This window comes from Heterocephalus glaber, unplaced genomic scaffold, assembly GCF_053883595.1.
Source record: "Heterocephalus glaber isolate CG9 unplaced genomic scaffold, H.glaber_assembly_v1.0 deba00001452, whole genome shotgun sequence".
NCBI lineage: Eukaryota > Metazoa > Chordata > Mammalia > Rodentia > Bathyergidae > Heterocephalus > Heterocephalus glaber.
This window is the reverse complement of record NW_028258302.1, coordinates 17,442,086-17,458,922: the sequence shown is the minus strand read 5'-3', so window position 1 is coordinate 17,458,922 and position 16,837 is coordinate 17,442,086. Positions and strand designations below refer to the sequence as shown.

At 42.4% G+C, this 16,837-nt stretch overlaps 2 protein-coding genes across 8 annotated transcripts in view; one reads left to right on the top strand and one right to left on the bottom strand.

Moving 5' to 3' along the window:
- Stpg1 (sperm tail PG-rich repeat containing 1) overlaps positions 1-10,359 on the bottom strand; it is a 50,470-nt gene extending 40,111 nt beyond the window's left edge. Inside the window, exons 1-3 of one of the 5 annotated variants that reach the window (XR_015452786.1) lie at positions 10,189-10,359; positions 9,188-9,331; positions 5,381-5,480 (exon numbers count right to left, since the gene is read on the bottom strand). The gene's annotated coding sequence lies outside the window, so the exon portion shown is untranslated. Of the gene's footprint in view, positions 1-5,380; positions 5,481-9,118; positions 9,332-10,188 lie in introns of those variants that run through there. The other 4 variants (XR_015452788.1, XR_015452787.1, XR_015452785.1 and 1 more) reach the window with 4 other exon arrangements.
- A 3,414-nt stretch (positions 10,360-13,773) lies between these two features.
- The window catches only part of Nipal3 (NIPA like domain containing 3), a 44,563-nt gene continuing 41,499 nt past the window's right edge, over positions 13,774-16,837 (top strand). For 2 of the 3 annotated variants that reach the window (XM_004850593.3, XM_004850594.3), the window contains exon 1: positions 13,774-14,066. In XM_004850593.3, coding sequence (XP_004850650.1) covers positions 13,968-14,066 — 99 coding nt within the window. In that variant the 5' untranslated portion in view covers positions 13,774-13,967. The remainder of the gene's footprint in view (positions 14,067-16,837) is intronic. The other variant, XM_021263070.2, reaches the window with a different exon arrangement.

Genomic DNA, 16,837 nt, shown 5'->3' with positions numbered 1-16,837 from the left:
CAGCCCCAGTGCCTTCTTGCCAGCCACCTCTATAGTTCCCTCAGCAGCAGCCTAGGTGCTCACTCCCAAAGTCTTGACAGGAGCCCCAGCTTGACCTATAGCTGTGATAACCTTCCCCTCTTCCAGGCCACTATTGCTGCTTCTGTAAGGAGTGGTGAAGGACCACATCTAACAGGCTTGGGCCCATTACTGAATCTCCAAAATCCTCAAACCCCAATGGGCCATGATCGATGCTGCTGCCCTTCCTGGAAACTCCTTCAAAGCAGTAGCAGTAATGATTTAAATCCCACCTTTTTTTTTTTTCCAGAAACAGGAGCTGTCAGTCAAGCAGCTATTTCTCCATAGTTCTATAGAGCTGTCACCATGACAGCTGAGGCTGCCCCAAATGCCCCATGGCCACTGCAGGAGGTACTGACCTTAGTCACACTTGGCTTGACACATGGACCTGTCCTACATGACCCTACCCTGAAACCTCTAGATGACTTTGCTCCCCTTTGTCACCATTTCAGAAGTGCCAAATAGGCCCACAAAATGCAGGAGACTGCAGACATGGTCCCACTTATCCTCTGTATAAGTAGTACTACCCTAAGGTCCCTGAGTCAGTCTAGAAGGGCTCTGTTCCGTACACTACCCTCCAATGTTGCAGCTTAGGTCCTGATAAAAGCCTTGCTTTTATTGTCCTATTGCTTACTCATGATTCTTATTCTCACATAGCATAGGCTGAATGGGTTACACTAAAAAGAGCTAGTAACACTAGGGGTTATAAGCCCTGAAGAGCTCCAGAGAACAATGGAGAGCCGAGAATGACAGAGAACAGTGGAAACTGGTAGAGACAAGCAGAGACCTGCAGAAACCTTCAGCGACCTTTGGAGACCAATGGATGAGCCCTAGAGAGACAGCAAAGGCTGCTGGGAGAGCTTCTTAAAGCTGATAAGAGGGCTGAGGACACTGGCTGCTGAGGAGCTTATTGGATGGACAGGAACCACAGGAACTATAACACTAAGAACTAACACTAACAGCTAAGAGGCACTGGCCCTCAAAGCCCAGAGCTGTTAATATCAAGGGAGTTGCACTTTGTGCCAGTTTATGATTTCTATCCAAAGTCAACAAAAGAAACCCCCAGATAGGCATCATTTCACACTGTTGTTACCATGATTTGGTTCTGTTCTGTCTGAAGGCTAGACTGAAAAATCTTGTGAGGTAGAGGCTGAGATTCACCAAGTTCTATGATATACCTCCCAAGTCCAAAGGACAGTGTGTTGTCTACAGTAAGAACTCTGCAACAGTTCACTGGTGATATTGCTCACAAAGTGACTGAACTGTTTAATTTTATTTTCATTTTAATCATTTAGCTTTACTGAAAAATAATTTACAAATGATAAAATTCATTGGTGTCAAGTGTACAATTCTAGAGCCAGCTGACTTTCAAAACCTTCTCCACTTGGAACTTCCCCCAGATGCCTAATTTTGCTCTTGCCACCTGTATTGTAGCTGAGTATACTGCTTCCCACACTGACCCCAGTGGCAGGAAAAAAAGTTCTTGGTAGTGGAGAAGGAAAATGGCAGAGTGGTGATGTTGTGGACAAGTTAGAATGATAGAGATGCACCACACTCTGTGCCAGATTCGAGCCCGTTTATTATAGCTGGGGGCTGAGCAGGGGCTAGAGCCCAGAAAGTTCTCTTGCCAATGGGAAGTGGTTTGATTTCTCCTTTTAAATCATGCTTTCAGTTGGGGAGGGGTCAGGGGAGAGCAAACAGAATCTTACAGAAGCAGAACCATCCCAGGTTAGTGAGGGGAGCACAAGGAAGTTTCACACACTAGGTGAGCTACAAAACATCCTGCAACTGCAGCAAGTTTACTGCCAAGCAGGATGTAGGGGTTTTGGGTGCTTTGTTCAGGCACAAGCACTTTGTCCAAGCACAAGTACAAAATGGCATTGAGGCACAGCATGGTGTCCGGTTCACTATCACAGTGACTGGTAGCAAAATTCACCCTCTCTGATATCCAGAATCCAGACACTGGAAAATAACAACTTGGGGAAGAAAAAAACAATGGATCACTTAGAATCAGGAAGGAACTGACCAGAAAAATTAGAAGCTACAGAGAAGTTGCAAAGATGGTACACAATCCAGAGAAAAGAATGAAACAGTCTGGACATTCTTCCCAGCTCATGGCTTGCAGCTCATGAGGAAAGGAACCCGGCCCCCTAGAAACAAAGTAAGCATCCAGGGATGGGACATCTGGGGAAAAACAGCAGTGGAGGGACCGGGGAGGTAGCTCAGTGGTGCAGAACCTGCCTGGCAAACTCAAGGCCCTGAGTTTGATTCCTGGTACTGAAAAAGAAAAATGGCAGTGGAGCACACAGACATTATGAGCTCCAAAAACATAGCAAGGATTTGCTCCAAGGGGACTTCTTCAACACAGCAGGCAACAACCAGAGAGGGATTCAAGTAACAGACACCTTCCCTATCACCAGAATATGCTTAATCAGGCACCATTTCAGGAAGGTGTTGATTATTTAAATCTGGGACTCAGAACAACTCAAAAATAACTTCACTTCAGGACTCCCCATGTTACCCTCCCACAGTGACTGGGTGAGAGACAGCCAGAGGAGATAGCTGCAGACAGGGAGTGGACTAGAAAGAGATCTCCTGAGAAGTTTAAACTCAGGCCAGGAAGGCCCCACCCTCCATGATGAGAAGCCAGGCCCAGCCTGAGTTGTGCTCAGAAACAGCTGGGTCTGAAAGTGCATTAAAGTCTGGAATTGTGATGCCTCCTACCTTGTTCTTGTTGCCCAGGATTGCTTTTGCTATTCTAGGTCTCTTCTGGTTACATGTGAATTTGGGGATGGTTTTCTCTAATTTTGTGAGGAATGCTATTAGTATTTTAATTGGAATTGAATTAAATCTGTGTATCAGATTTTGGAACTCTGGCCATATTGACTATATTTGTTCTGCCTATACAGGAACAGTGGTTATTTTTCCATTTTCTGTTGTCCTCTTTGATCTCCTTTTTTTCAGAGTACTATAGTTTTTATTGTAGAGGTCTTTTAGTTCCTTGTTTAGATTAATTCCTAAGTATTTAATTTTTCTTAATGTTATTATGAAAGGTATTATTTCCCTAATTTCTTTCTTGGTGAGTTTATTATTGGTGTACAGGAATGCTATTGATTTTTGTGTGTTGAATTTGTATTTTGTTATGCTGCAGAATTTGGTTATTAATTCTAGGACTCTTCTGGTGGAATTTTTTTGGTCTTCTATGTAGAGGATCAGGTCATCTGCAAATAATGACAATTTCAGTTCTTCCTTTTCTATACACATCTCATTTCTTTCTCTTGCCTGGTTGCTCTAGCTAATTTTTTGAGAACTACATTGAACAGTAGTGGTGATAGCAGACATCCTTGTCTTCTTCCTGATTTTAGAGGGAAAGCTTTGTGCTTCTCCTCATTTAATATGATGTTGGCTACTGGTTCATCATAAAAGGCTTTTATCAGATTAAGATAAGGTCCTTCTATACCTATTTTCTTCAGGCTTTTTAAAATCATGAATGGATGTTGGATTTTGTCAATGGCTTTTTCTGCATTGAGATGATCATAAGATTTTTGCCCTTGCTTCTTTTTATTTGACATATTGAATGTATTGGTTTGCATATGTTGAACCATCCCTGCAGCCCTGAGATGAATCCTAATTGGTCATGTTGTATGATCTTTTGATGATTTGTTGCATCCTCTTTGCCAGTATCTTGTTGAAGATTTTTTCATCTATGTTCATTAAAGAGATTGGCCTATAGTTCTCTTTTTTGGTTGGGTCCTCTTCTGGGTTGGGATTTAGAGTAATGCTAGCTTCCAGGAATGACTTTTGGAGTACTCCTTCCCTTTCAATTTCATTAAAGATTTTGAGGAGTATTGGCATTGGGTCTTCCCTAAAGTTCTTGTAGAATTTGATTCTTATAGAACGGATTCCTATGAGTCCAGTGGGACCTAGGCTTTTCTTAGTTGGAAGTTTTTTTAAAATTACTTCCTGAGGGGCAGGGATTTAGCTTAGTGGTTCTGGCATCTGCGGTGGAAGCGCAAGGTCCTGAGTTCGATCTCCAGTACCAAAAGAAAAAAAATTACTTCCTGAATCTTGTTACCTGATATTAGATTATTTGGGGTTTTTATGTCTTCTTGGCTTAGTTTTGATAGTTCATATGTATCTAGGAATTTCTTCTAAATTCTCCATTTTATTAGAGTACAGATTCTCAAAGTAATTACTAATAATCTTCTGGGTTACCAGAGTTAATTCTGACTTCACTTTTTCCATTTCTAATTGCATTGATTTGGGTCTTTTATTTTCTTTTTTGGTAAGATTGCCTTTAGGCATACTTCCTATTGTCCAGATGAAAAGTACTTGGGTTCTTCTTAATATTTTCAGCAACCTCACTCTCAAGGGCACCACAAAATGTTCACGATGCATAAGGCTTTGTTTTCTGGGGAAAGTGAAAACTTTTAAAATAGATTTTTGCTCCTGTTTCTCAGTGTAAATCTTGCTAAAAATCACCAGTAGTACCCAAGCTACAACCTGACCACTGGGCTGCCTTGAAATTTCCTCTGCCAGATAAATTACTCTGCTGCCCTTAATCTCAGTCTCCCACAAAATCTCAGGACATGAGAAAAATGTTAACAAATTTTCTGCTGGAGTATACACATGGCCTGGAGACCAACTGTCAATGGAGTCCTTATTCCCAACTGAAACTTCTTGAGTCTGGCTTTTACTGTCTGCATTTTTATCAGGACTGTGGCCAACTGATCTCTGATCAGAATCTCCCATAAAGCTCAACTCACAGGATTCTAGCTGGCACCTCCAAATCTTTCCAATCTCCTCCTGCAAACCAGTTCCAAAGTCTTCTAAATCACATGATTAGGTATATTCACAGCAATGACACCACTTCTCTGATCCAAAATCTGTCTTAGTCACTTTCCTTGTAACTAGGATACAAATACCTGACACCTACAACTTAAATGAGAAGAGGTTTATTTTGGTTCACAGTTCAGACATTTCAGTCCATGTTCAGCTGGCTCAAACATAGAAACCACATGGTGGAAGGGCCTCAGTGGAATAAAGCTACTCATGTCTTGGCTGCCAGGAAGCAGAGAAAGAAAGGAAGTAGTCAGGGAGAAAAGCATATCTTTCCAGATCACAGCCTAATGATCTGCCTCTATCTAGGCCTACCTCCTAACAGCAAGGCAGCTATAGCATTCCCATAATCCAATCACCTTCCACAAATCCCATCTCTAAGCTCATGAGGCTTTGGTGGCCATTCCAGATCTAAACCACAACACCATCATTCTTGCCGCTTTCTCAAACAGTTCTGGAAGTCCTTTTTCATGTCTTTACTTACACTGTTGCAGCTGCCTCAGTGTTCTGAGTCAAGTCAAAACTTTTACTTTTCATAGTCTTTTTGACTTTGCAGAAGAGCTAGAAGTCACAGGGTGCCAGATCTGGTGAATAATGTAGATAAAAACACACTGTAATGTTTTTTTGAACCTGTCCTTCTATTGAATAGCACTCACAGCAGCATTCACCATATGATAGTTTTAATCACATATCATAAAGACATTTCTGAAAGAGGACTCCCCAAACTGATTCAGAAACTGGCAAGAAGGATGATCAAAGTGTGAAGCGAAGGGAAGTATATATAACGACAATGTGCTTTTTACTGTAATAAATATTTTAAAATTTAAATATTCATCATATATTTTGATCACACCTTGTATCTATCTATTTTTTTAAATTGTCAACAGTATATGAGCACAGTTTAATTTCCATAGCTAACTTTTATATGAGCAGACTTGTATTTCACTCTGCTCATTTTTTCTAAGGAATTTAAACTATTTAATAATAATGAATGAGGTATTGAATAAATGATTTTATTCTCTGCTAAGACTTTTCTGCCTCAGTATTTGTTCCTTACTTTATTCTCAACCTTTTTTGGCTGACAATCTGTACTAAAAAGTATTATTTAATAGAATTATTGGCAACATTCTCCAAGAAATTAGGAGATTCAGAACAACAGAACAAATCAATATGATCATAGTACAATCACCACTCCACTATGTCTTTTAGTGCTACAAAAGCAGCCACTGTTCACTTACCACCTTTCAATGCTATATTGTTTTAGTAAGAACCATCTACTTCCCTGGCTTCAATAAAGCTGTTATTTAAAAGCACATTAGCAGGGGCCGGGGATTTAGCTCAGTGATTCTGGTGCCTGCCTCACAAGCACAAAGTCCCAAGTTCAATCCCCGGTACCAAAAAAAATAAAATAAAAGCACATCAGCATTAGAGAATTATGAGTGATTAGAAAAATAAGCTTTTCAGTATAATAGTAATTATTAAAATTGTACAAATTTTAGAAAATATAAGAATTACAAAATTTTTTAAACAATCCATAATCCTGCCACCTAAGAACAGCACTGTTGATCATGCTTTCCAGTCTTCCACTGCATACCGATTAAGTCAGGGGAACCAGTCCAGCCCAGGTGTAAACAGAGCACTGCCCACATGTGCCTCACTAGTGCACCTGCTCATACAACTGTTTATGACAGGTTTTCATAGACCTAGAATTTAATAAAGTGCAGTGAAGATATACTGTCTTCATAATCAACATCACACATCCACTTAATAGCCACTTAATAGCTTTGATTTTAGATGAGTCATTTAAAGTTTTAGGCCTATTTCTTCTTCCATAAACTGGAAATGATATGAGTACCTTCCTTTTAATATGCTTGTGCAGATAAACATGAGCCACATTAAGTGTTAAAGCTTACTGCCTGTAGGAGATTTGTATTGTTAGACTTCCATATATGTACAGAGATAATGTATTAACAGCATAAAATAAGAGCTATCATTTATTGAACTCTTATAGTCCTAAATGTCTGGTATAGAATGCTTTATGCAATCCTTGCAATAATTCAGTGTGGTGAAACCTCTATTTTACATATGAAAAGGCTGCAAGGTGAAGGGCTAAGTGACTTGCACTAAGGTTACACCAGAAGTAAGGTAGAATCAGGTTTTGAACTCAAGAAGTCTGACTTCTGCTCACTCTTAACTTCTATGAAAACCCTTAGGACATTACACACTTAACATGCTAAATTTTGACATTTAGTACCCCTGAGTGGATATGGTTGATATTTAAAAGCTAGGATGGGGCCTGGGATTTAGTTCAGCAGCGCTGCGCCTGCCTCACAAGCGCAAGGTCTTGAGTTTGTTCCCCGTACTAAAAAAAAAAAAAAAAAAAAAGGCTAGGATATCATATACAATCTTCAAAATATAACCAAATATTTGAGACTGTTTTGAATTTTCACAGAATATTAGGATTCTCCAGAACACAATTTGAAAATCCTTGAGGTAGTTCACTGTTGGGAAGTTTTAATTGCTAGAAAGTTCCTTCCCATATCAAAGTCTTTCTTTCCTTTCTTCCTTTTTTTTTTTTTAGGACATTCTAATTCCAACCCTTGGAATCAACTTAGCATAATTCTCATTCCTCTGGTACATTGATGAGTTTCAAAATTCAAATAATAGTCCATAGTCTTTTATGACATTTCCATGTGCATGTGTGTGCACTGGGTCATAACATAAGATGCATTTATTACCATGAACAGTCAAAATGGTTTTGAAAACCACTGTTATATGTGATTGTCCTTCAAGAATTTGAAGGCAGCTGTCATATCTCATCACCCAAAGACTAATCCTCTTCCCCCACATGGGCTCTCAGAGGCATTTTCTTTTTTTTTTTTGGTACTGGGGATCGAACTCAGGTCCTTGCGCTTGTGCAACAGGCAACAAAACCGCTAAGCTAAATCCCCGGCCCCTCAGTGGCATTTTCAATACATCCTCATAGTGTGGGGGTTTCCTTCTCCTCAGTATAAAGAGCAGTGTCCTCTGATCCTATGATCAGATTCATCTAGGTTTCTCCTCAAACCTTAGGAATGACTTCCCCAACCGCTCTCTCTTAAGAAGCACCAGCTGTATTTTGTTGTTTTTGAGACAAGCTCTTGTTATGTAGTTCAGACTGGCCTTGAACTCACTATGTATCCTAGGCCTGGCCTAGAACCCCCTGCCTCAGCCTCTCTAGTCCTGGGATTACAGGTATGCGCCACTATGGCTGTCTTTTCTGATTTTTTGTTTTGTTTTGTTTTTGCTTTACTTTTTAATGCACTTTTCACTATCCAAAGTATTTTGTGTATTTATTACTTTATGATCTTCCCAGAGCTAGATTCTGTAAGTATGTAACTCACAGTTACAACAATAGGTATGCTTTCATTTACCAATTGTTTTTACAAAAAAGTTATGATATATGCTACCGTATTGTTCTATTTATATATTCAAATTATAGTATTATCATATGTTTTATACACCTGTATGTATTATTGTACAGGACATATATTGACATATCCTAAACCAGGTATACGGTTACTTTATGTGAAATGTCAAATTTACATAAGCAGGTTTGACTACAGGTGATTTTTCTCCACTTTATAATGCTATTAAGCATCTTGTGAGTATTTTTACATTTTTCAAAGGGATTCTCAGGTAAATAACTCATTTGATATTTTTCTTAGTCTGAGAAAGTGTGTCAGAGAGCTGAAAGGAATTTAACTGGCCAGTTAGAGATTACTAGATCTCAGTCTCACCCTCTCAATTTACAGATAGGTAAACCGAGGCCCAGAGAAGGGAAAATGTTTGCTGAGGGACACCCCAATTAGCTGGGTGGGTCAGGGATTAGGGTGCACCAGAGCTCGAAAAACGTTTGTGCACTCGCGACGCTGAGGCAGAGGGGTCTGAACCCCAAGTCATTCACAGAGGCGCAAGGGCCCAAGTTCGATCCCCGGTACCAAAAAAAAAGAAGAAGAAGCGAAGGCGCGGCGAGGGAACACTTTTCCGGGGGATTACACTCGGAGGACATGTCCCCAGGAAGGAGCACCTTCCCACTCTTGAGGGACCACCTCATTTGGCGCAGCTACTCTGCACGCACCCAGAGCCCGGAGGTCTCAGTGGGTGCCCCATGACGTGAGCCGTATCCTCCTCCTCATGACTTCAAGGACTGAGTGGTCTCTCAACCGCAACCCTCTCCTACCTTGTCTGTCCTGGGGGTTCAGTACGGCGGGCCCAACCTCCCGGTCACTATGGCAACCACCCGCCTAACCTTTGCCGGCCACCTTCGTTCAGCCAATAGTGTCCTCTGTTTCTTTTGCGTGAAAAGTTGTTGACCAATCATGAGAGCTGTTTCAAAATTCGCAGGGAAGAGGCCAGACTTCTGGGGTTCAGGTTAAATTAGTTATCCCAGGACCTGTGGGAGAAGTAATAGGATTTTTATCAAAACTCTTGTCATAGATCAAAAGGTTTACATTTTTTCCTCACTCAAAAACTACTTCCAGGAATAAACTCGAGAGGATTTACCAGTATCCAATCCCTGTTTATGACAAACAACAGAGATTGGTATGAGCAACTGTGTGATCTTGTTACTTCTCTGCTTAAGCCCTCCAATGGCTCCCTTTGAATTGACGATGAAATCCAAACATAAATTGACCTTGGCACGTTCTTCCCTGGTCGCAGCCTCTGCCACCCACGCCCCAGAAACTTCTCGCAGCAGTGCTGCTGGCCTGAGGGCAGTTGTTGCACTGTTTCAGCTCTTTTCTTTCTTACGTGTGTTCTCTGAGCTCTCCCTGTCCCAGGCTGTGGATCCATAGTGGTCCACTATGGACCAAGAGGTCGCTCCCAAATGTTACTTCTTTGTCGGTGAAACGGGCATGATCCTAATGTATCACTCAAGAGATTGCTGCTAGGATCTAATCAAAAAGCATGCACATGAAAGGAAACGTGTGTGATGAAAAGCTTTTTGTCGTCTGCAGAGCTCCATCCGCATGTTTATGACTGCCGAACCTTAGGGAAACTGTAATCGAGCGCTAGGCAGGTTGTCGCCCTTCAGCATGACTGAACTGGAGCCCACAGGTGGGAGGAAAGAGAGGACAGGACAGGTACTCAGGGCTCCCAGGACCCGCGAGGCCTTTGGAGGAGCTGGGTCTTGACGCTTAGGATTTGAATACCTGGTGGGAACGTGGGGTGCAAAAGAGCAAGGAGCAAAACCCTGGAGGTGGCTGCGAGAATAAGGGAAGATCCCTGGCCAGCTGCTGAAGCCAAGCTCACCTGTTAGGCAGGTGGAGGTGAGCAATCACCTTAGCTCCTCAGGACAGCCAGAGATGGGGGAAAGGAGTTCCACTGTTCTTCCTGTGGCCGCTAGAGGGGACCCCTCCAGGTGAGCGGCAGGCTCCAGCCCAGGTCTCTCCCCTACGCTTCAAGCAAGCTTAGCAGCGCAGCCAATTGCCAGAGGCTGTCCCACCCAACCCCTGCTCACAGCCATTCGCATGCTCGAAACCCCCGCCAGCTTCTGACTGGCAGGCTTCCCGACAAATCAAATCGCGATCTTTGAAAGCAAAACACTGCAGCACTTTGGCATCTCCCAGTGAGGAAGAAATTAAGGAGGCTGTGCCTCCTGGTTGCGCGAAGAGTCCAAACTATTTCTCAGAAACCTCTGATAGGTGGACCTTAGAGGAAACGCCACCGGTGAGTCGTGGTTAAGACTGGGGAGAAAGGGAACCTGAATTCAGCCTTAGTTTTTCAGGAAAGCTATGCATTTATAATCATCCAACAAGCCCTGGTGTAAACACCCTCCTCTCGCCTTGCTGTCGCCAACCTTGTCCGTTTGGATCCTGTTGCCTTGGAAGTTCTTCTATTTTTTTAAATCCATTTTTGCAGCAGAGAGAGGGGACGGGGCACGGGCTTGCCTTAATAAAGATGATGCCAGGCTTTACCAAATCAGGAAGGAAGTGAAATACAGTAACTTTGCCAAAATGATTTCTCTGGATGCCGGCTCGGGCATTCTGGAATAGCAGATGGTGGAGTTGGCAGGTGGGATGAAGGGATGCATTCTTGGTCTACGCTGGCTGCTGGAACAGAGGTCTGCCTTACTGCACCTGCAGTTTCTAGCTCAATGGGAGGGGAGAAACCCTTCCCCAAGAGCCAAAGCCCAAGACAGGGAAAGCTTGGCATGTAACTGACACTCACCAGCCAGAAGCCAAATCGTCAGGTGGTGGGAAAGCACATATTTTATTTATGTTTTCAGTTAGAGTCAAATTCTAATACAGACCCTCCTCTTAGCGGCCACGAGCCAAGGTGACTTCCTCTGTGAAACCTGCTCTGTGAGATTGGTAAAATAATGCATTGCGATAAGGGCTGGGGCATGGGAGTGGAGGCGAGCACCTGATGACTTCTCTTTCTTCTGTGGAGTCAATGACCATGACCTGTGACTGTCATCATGGAGGTGGCTGCTTACCTCTTGAGCATATATGCCAACATCTTAGCCCTGGAACCAGGAAAAGAGAGTCACTAGGCAAAGAACGTGTGCCTTATAAGGAAGTAAAACTTGCAGAGTTCCACCAAGGCTTTCAGTGCAAACTTCCAGCAGCTGAAAGAGAACCTTCTTCTGTCCTTCTAAGAGATGCTGTAGAGGCCCAGGGTTTCCTGGGGGTGGGAGGTGCTGTTTAAAAGCCAATTAAACCACCATAAACAAAAGCAAAACTAGAAAAGCAGCTAAGCTAAAAGGATATTAAGAGGCCTGGATCCCTGCCACCCTCTTAGCAGGTCCCCGAGGCCTGTTTGTTTTCCCTGAAATGCTGTGGGTGGAGTTGGGTATATCTGTTTGTTGTTGCTTCAGAGTTGTGATTGACTGGGCTTGAGTCAGGCATTTTTGACTGTGAAGTGACCATAGCACACCAGGTGCTTAACAGGCCTGCAGTCAGGCTGAGGCGGGGTGTGTGTGTGTGTGTGTGTGTGTGTGTGTGTGTGTGTGTGTGTGTACAAGTCATTTTACCAGGCCCTGGGCTAGATCTCAGGGGATTCAGCAAACACCTTTCTGCAACTTATGCCCAGTCCGCCTTCATCTCCAGGTGGGACACCTCCCAGAACCTCTCAGAGGTAGAAAGAACCCTGAGCTACTCTTTTCTATGACTCTCATTATATTAAAAATGCCAAGACTGGATACAGAAATTTAACACAAGAATGCTTTTCACATGCACATAAAAGTCTAGTGAAGGATAATTATGCTTTCCCCATAATTTTTCAAAAACTTATTCACAGGTTTTTACAGGCCTGGAAGTCTGGTTGTGGGATGTGAGTTAAGAGTTCCCTGATGAGTGTATCTCCTGTATGAATATTACCTCAACTGGAGGCAGAGCAGTAATTTAATTGTGAGGCCCTTTGATAAAGGGGAGGGCCAAATGATCTTGTAGCTGCACCATACTAAGCCTGCATCTTTATCTCCTAGGTACTGGATATAGTGTTTGACCTATGACTTAGGCAGGTGCAATTCACGCCAGGTACCAGAATTCCTGGGCCTAGCGCGTGATGGCAGAAGCTACAGAATAGTCAGCTCTCTGAATCCTGGGGCATGGTAGAAACTGTGTCTATTTAGCACACAGTGAGCCCTCAATAACTCTTCCTTGGGTGGATGCCTGATAGAAAGGAAAGGATAAGCATGAATAAATTAAATGAATAAACTAGTGAGAACAAAATTAATACTAATAACAGCTGACATCGCTTGACCATTTGCTGTGCATGAATTTTGCATGCCTTATTTCATCAAATTTGCACAAATGTCCTGTAGGATAAGAACATTATTACCCATATTTTATAGCTAAGGAAACTGGCTAAACAGTTAAGTAACCTGGCCAAGATAGAACATACAGTACATAGCAGATCAAAAGCAATTTAAAACATGTTTATATTAGAATAAACATAGAATATGCAGTAGAATCCAAATTCGTATGAGTTTTGTTTGGGGCTTTTTGGTTTTGGTGTTCGGGTTGATTTTTTTTTTTTTTTTTTTTTTGGTACGGGGATTGAATTCAGGACCTTGCACTTTTGAGCCAGGCGATGGAACCACTGAGCTAAATCCCTACTCCAGGGTTGATTTTTTTAAATACATGAAACCATTAGCAAGGGTTTGGCCCCAAACACTATGGGTATATTTTCTTTTTTCTCTATTTGATAGAAAAGCTTGAGAGAGTATCAGTCCAATGAAATTAACAGGGATGATCATCCTTGCTGGTTCTGCTTGAGGCCATGTATTACCCCTACTTTACAGATGAGGACGCTGAGTCTCTAAGAGGCAAAGGAACCCGGTCACTCAGGCCTTCCACCTCCCAGTGCAGCACCCCCTCACCTGTGCAGGCAGACCTTGGGTAGCAGGCAGCTCTTCCATCTTCCCTGGAGTTTAGCTTCTCTTCTCATTCTTTGCTTCTTCCTACATTGGAACCCAGATGATGACTCCCTTTTAATGGTCCAGGATTGTTTTTTTTTGTTTTTGAGATGTGGAGTAGTGGACTCGGTAGTGTTCTACTACTTGTCCTTAAGAACTTATAAGGAAAAGAAGAGTTTAAATTATGGGTGGAAAGGAGAGTAGGAGAGGAAAGAGGAGGTATAGAGCTAGAGAGAAAGCTTTTGATGTAGATGTGTGATATCTCCCTTAAAGGGCCGATGGCGTGCCACAATGTCTTCACTGGCCTCACTTCTCATGGCCAGTTAGTTGTGTTTTGTTCTCATAGTTGTCTCAGGGAGCAAAGCTGGGCTCACTGCTTCTCTGAACATCCACTTTTAATGTTCCTCTCCACCACCCTAGAGCACAGCAAGATTCAGAAAATACACCCTTGCCTGCCTGCTCAGGAGACACAGACATTGGCTCTTCTCTTAGAGAACCTGAAGAGAAACCTGTACATCAGCCAAAAGAGCCTCAAGTACTCTTTTGGCGTGAGGAAGAGATGGCTGCTGGAGGGAGGTGAATGCAAGGAGAGATGGCTTCCGGCTGGGGCCAGGCTTAGCATCTGCTCTGGCTCTCAGTCACCTTGGGCAGGATGTGCCACTAGACCACCATGGACACGGCCCCCGGCGCAGGCCTGCAGCTGCAGCAGCTTCTGCCCACTAGCAGCGCCACCTCCGTGAGTGTGAATGAAGTCTCCTTCTCCTATAAGGCAAGTGCTCATTTTTCAATATGGGACTTTTGCATGTTTCTAACAGGAAAGCAACAAATGCAGCGTCAGCTGAGAGATGAGTCCAGGGTGTGCATGCTTGTTGCAGGCAGACACAGGCAGGCTCTCTACATATACAGGGCAGAGCGGACCCAAAAGAAAAGAAATGCCCATTCAAATACATAAAACAGGGAAGTAGAGAAACATGAGGGGAGGCCATAACCACTTAGAACAATCGAGTTTTTTTAAATTACCTACTCTGAGCCACGAATGATAGCACACACCTGTAATTCCAGCTACTTGGGAGGCTGAGGCAGGAGCATCAGGAGTTAAGGTCAGCAAGGGCAACTTAGCAAGACCCTGTCTCCAAAAAAAGAGAAAGAAACCACCTACTTATTACTTGGTGACTATCTCTGTTCATATTTTAGTTTATCTCCTTGTTTTTTCTGGTATTACAGATGTGGGGCCATATTATACGTAGGATTTTTGAACTTGGTTGTTGGATGCAGTCTTGCTTGTGGAATATTTCCCCGTGGCATTATGAGGGATTGAAAGCATGTTTTTGGAATGATTGCCCAGTACTCTTGAGCTGCTGTGTGAAAATGTACACTGCAGGTGCCCTCTTATTGGATATTCAGGTTGTTAATAACCTGCAATGACTATCAACAATGAACAGTGGGCTGAGGATTTAGCTCAGTGGCACCATTCCTCCCTTGCAAGCACAAGGTCCTGAGTTCGATCCCCAGTATAAAAAAAAAGAGCAAGAACAATGAACGTCCCAGAGTGTAAATCTGATTATTTCCTTAGTCAGATAGGTATGATGAATAGGTCAAAGGAAATTACCCTTTTTAAAAATAAGGAAGTTTTTTGTTGTTGTTTTGTTTCGCTTAAATTCTTTTATTGGTAGATTTTAGGTATACAATACGTTTACATTTATCATTGGGTGTTTGTACCTGTACATGATGTATCTTGGTTCTTATTTTTTCCCCATTAAATAAGGGGTTTTTTTATAATGTCAGTTTTGCACATTTCTAAACACCTCTCCATGCAACATTTGAAACATCTAGCAATGCAACATCTGGGTTTATTTTTTTTTAATTATATATATATATATATTTTTTTTTTTTTTTTTTTTTTTTTTTCTGGATTAGTGAGAGACTGATAATACCCTAGAGCTAAAGGAGACTTGGAGGTCATCTCATCAAACCTTCTCATACTCTCTTATTTTATAGACTGGGAAAATGAAGCTGAAATTTGAGAAGTGACATACTTAGCAAATTGAAAGACAAAACTAGAACTATTATTAATTCTGGATAATAATTATGTTAATAAGAATAATGACTAATATTTATTGATTTTTTATTCTGTCCCAGACACTGTGCTAAGTTCTACATATGTATTTTCTCAGGTTATCTTTATAACAGCACTAAAAGTAGGCACAGTTTGTCTTTCTGTCGAGATAGCTGCCTCCTAGCAGTTATGAGGAGTAAATGAGTTCAGCTATGAGAAGCACTTGGTATAAGTCACCCACAAATAATGGCCAATTTTATCATCCGCCTTCTATTGCCATTTTCATCCCCATTTTGGAGACAAGAAAACTGAGGCACAGAGAGGTGATTCAGTGGCCTCAGTGGAACAGAATTCAAACCTGGGACAGATCAACAGCAGCACCCATGCTCCTAACCACTGCCTCCCTGGTGTTCTGGCTCCTCAGCCAGAGCTCTCTCTGCCCATCACACTCTGGTGTTCTGGATCACCCCATATGCCAAAGATGGTGTAAGGCAGAGAGAAACAAATGGGGACCCTAGGGATGATAAGAGGGGTCATATCATTTTAATTCAGGCCGACCAGCCAGGCAGAGTGTACATACATGGAAGTTAAGAAAGTTTGCCTGGAATTGGACTCATTTTGGAGTAAGGACTGACTCTGATGCTTACAGCAGACTCTCTTATCAAGGAGGACCTGCTAATTCATGTCCAAGGTCACATGCTTTTCTCAGTTTTGGCATCTTGCTCCTTGATCTTCTTCCCATAAAGCCTGTTCTTTCCCCTCCCTGTGTGGCTACCATATTCTTCTAGGGCCGTGACAGGGAGAGCATCTGCTTGAAAATTGGAGACCTGGGATCTTGCCCCACCTCTGTCATCACTGGCTGGGTGATCTCAGGCAAATCTCCTCTCTTCACCTGTGCCTCAGATTGCATCTCTGTAAAATAAAGGGACAGAGTTCATAGATGATCCCCAGTCTTGGTGGGGAGCTCTTAATGCACAGATTTCTCAGCTTTGGGCTCATCTCTCTCTGCCCTCCTTCAAATTGAGCATATCTAGGCTAGAAATTTTGAATATGCATTTTATAAAACTTCTCCAGGTGAATCAGACAATCAAGTGTGGGAATGTCTAGACCAGATGACCTAGAAAGTCCCCAACTTTATCATCCTGAGAGATCAAGATCTCAGGCCACTGTGTCTTAGTCTTTACTGCTCTGTGTAGTGAGCAAAGCCAACCTTTCTCAAGTGGACAGTGTTTCTGTGATTGGCTTTGTTGCCCATGAGCTTCAAGGTACATTATTCAAAGTAGAGCTCACTGTTCAGTCCAAACTTTTTTTCTGCACTAACCATTTTATTGACATATAATATACACACAGAAAGGATGTAAATCATAAACACTAGATGATAAAGTTTAACTAGGAATGTCCATATATAACTGGCATCCAAATGAAGAAACAGAATATTAGTAGTACCCAAAGTCTCCTCATGTCCTTCCCTCCCTCAGGGATAA